Source organism: Gekko japonicus, unplaced genomic scaffold (genome assembly GCF_001447785.1).
Source record: "Gekko japonicus isolate JY-2015 unplaced genomic scaffold, Gekko_japonicus_V1.1 scaffold1996, whole genome shotgun sequence".
Taxonomy (NCBI): Eukaryota; Metazoa; Chordata; class Lepidosauria; order Squamata; family Gekkonidae; genus Gekko; species Gekko japonicus.
In genome coordinates this window covers 91,970-94,756 of record NW_015160894.1, presented here as the reverse complement: position 1 = coordinate 94,756, position 2,787 = coordinate 91,970, and the positions used below count along the sequence as shown (strand labels likewise).

General features: G+C 45.4%; 1 protein-coding gene across 1 annotated transcript in view; it reads left to right on the top strand.

Moving 5' to 3' along the window:
- Window positions 1-2,453, top strand: part of LOC107120855 (zinc finger protein RFP-like) — a 10,891-nt gene extending 8,438 nt beyond the window's left edge. Inside the window, exons 5-6 of the mRNA XM_015423624.1 lie at window positions 2,015-2,245; window positions 2,388-2,453. Of these exons, the coding sequence (XP_015279110.1) occupies window positions 2,015-2,245; window positions 2,388-2,453 (297 nt within the window). The remainder of the gene's footprint in view (window positions 1-2,014; window positions 2,246-2,387) is intronic.
- Window positions 2,454-2,787: the final 334 nt, after the last annotated feature.

The window sequence follows — 2,787 nt, the reverse complement described above, 5'->3', positions numbered from 1 at the left end:
CTTGCCATCTCTTCCTAATCACTTCTGCTTCTGTTAGGTCCCTACTGTTTTTGTCCTTTATCATGACCAGCTTCGCATGGAACGTTCCCTCGATTTCTCCAGTTTTCTTGAAGAGATCTCTAGTCCTTCCCATTCTATTGTTTTTCTCTATTACTTTGCATTGTTCTTTCAGGAAGGCCTCTTTATCTCTCCTTGCTGTTCTCTGGAAATCTGCATTTAGTTGGGTAAATCTTTCCTTTTCACCTTTGCCTTTCGCTTTCCTTCTTCCCTCTGCTATTTGTAAAGCCTCATCAGACAGCCACTTTGCTTTCTCGCATAAAGTCTCACAAACCACAGAATGATAACTCTCGAAAGAAACACTATCCTAAATAGTCCACAAGCACAAGCCCTCCAAGGGGCAGTAACAGTCCATAGAAAAAATACTGTCCATTAGTGTTTCTTTCAAGAATTATCATTCTGTGGTTTGTGAGACTATGATGTATATTCACCTTTTCTTGAAGTGTTGTATCTATGTGTTTATATATTTCATATATTTCTATGAGCATTATTACTTGTCTTTGAAAAAAATTTTTGAGAGAGAGTTTTACCTTTTCATTTGTAGATTTATACTTCCCCTTCCTGGTTAGTTTTGTGGAATGTGAGTGGCAGACTCCTTATTTCCTCTCTGTAAAGTCTCCCTCCCAACAGAAAGGGCTAGAGCTGTAGATTCAGATGGTTTTCCAACAGGTTTGCAGTGGGAATTGGGCACTACGAATTTATATCAACCCCATGCCTGTAACGTGACAGATTTTAGTGTGTGTGTGTGCGTGCAAGGTGCCGCCAAGTTGCAGCTGACGTATGGCAACCCGACATGGGGTTTTCAAGGCAAGAGATGTTCAGAAGTGGTTCACCACTGCTTGCCTCTATGTAGCGATCCTGGCATTCCATGGTGGTTTCCCATCCCAAGTACTAACAAGGACGACTCTACTTAGCTTCTGAGATCTGATGAGATCAGGCTACTCTGGGCCAAGGTGACAGATTCTGTATCACCTCAGACAAAATGCAACAAGTTTTCACATATGCAGTAATCATGGTGGGAGAATTAGTGGTATGTGTGCACTGGTAAACCAGCTGTAAACATGCATTCTGGGGGGGGGGACTGGGAAATAATAGCTAACCCCCAACAGCCAGGAGACCAAGTTTCAGAAAAACATAAAACTGCTGACTCCAGATTGCTGTCAATGAAATTAAGATCACAACTACATTAAACATAAGAACATAAGAGACGCCAACGTTGGATCAGGACAATGGCCCATCCAGTCCAACACTCTGTATCACACAGTGGCCAGAAATAGCAGGTGCCATCAGGAGGTCCACCAGTGGGGCCAGGACATTAGAAGCCCTCCCACTGTTGACCCCCCCCCCCAAGCACCAAGAAGACAGAGCATCACTTGCTCCAGAGTCTCTATCTATACCTTGTGCCTAATAGCCACTGATGGACCTCTGCTCCATATGCTTATCTAATTCCCTTTTGAAGCCGCCCATGCTTGTAGCCGCCACCACTTCCTGTGGCAGTGAATTCCAAGTGTTAATCACTCTTTGGGTGAAGAAGTACTTCCTTTTATCCATTGTCACTCTTACCCTGCTAGGGCAAGCCTCAAGAAGGAGGGCATTCCACAGCCAGGGTGCTGCCACTGAGAAGGCCCTTCCACTGGTCTCCAGCTGCCTCAGTTCTGTAAGCAGGGGCAAAGAGAGCAGAGCAGGTTGTTGCTAAATTGGATTATTGGTAAAATAGATCTGGCGAAGCGGGCGCGTGAAAACTTATACCCTGTATCTGAAGAAGTGTGCATGCACACAAAACCCTCATACCTTGAATAAAACTTTGTTGGTCTCAAAAATGAGACGGGACTTGAACTTTGTTCTGCTGCCTCAGACCAACATGGCTAACTCTGTCTTCCTGGGAAATCTCGGTCTTTAAGGTGCTACTGGACTTGAACCTTGCTTATTTATTTCTGCACTCCTGCATTTCCCCCAGACCCAGGTAAGAACGATGGTGAGGGAGACAAAGCGCACCTTTGAGCAAATGCGCAGGTTTCTGGAAGAAAAGGAGTGCCTCCGGCTGTCCCAGCTAAGAGATCTGGAGAAAGAGATGGAGGACAGGCACGAAGAACATGTCAGAAGACTCTCTGAGGACATTTCTCATCTCTGTAGTCTGATTGCAGAGATGGAGGGGAAGTGTCAGCAGCCGGCAGATGAATTCTTGCAGGTATGACTGAGCTAAGGACCCCTTTTCCAGCTGTCTGGGGAATGACAATTGGCTTTCTCCGAGGAGAAAGCAGCAAACAGATTTTCACTGGAACTAAGAGGCAGCCCAATACCTGAGATCCACTTCCATTTTTCTCTTTCAGGATATCAAAAGTACCTGGAGCAGGTATGTGGTTCTTTCTGAACTCCTCCTTGTGTCTTCCATCTAATCAGGAAGAGGCTTTATCTCAGTTTAAACCACACACCCACACATACATTTCTGCAAGCTGGGTGGCAAAAAGCATTGGCAGGATGATGAGAGCTTTCCTCTCGGAGCAACATGGTGGATCCTCAAATTGCATCTCCCGTGCAGTTTGAGAACGTTACCTTCGCTCTTGACAGTCTGACCACAGATGTGGCTCTTCAACAGAAATCAAAGACCCTTTCCTTGTGAAGTGTGCACTTCAAGAAAGCTGCCTGTTCTGTTCTGACTCAGATCTTGGGTCTGTCTAGCTCAGGAACAAGTGCTCCAAAATCTTAGGCGTGTCTAGCTCGGACCAAAAA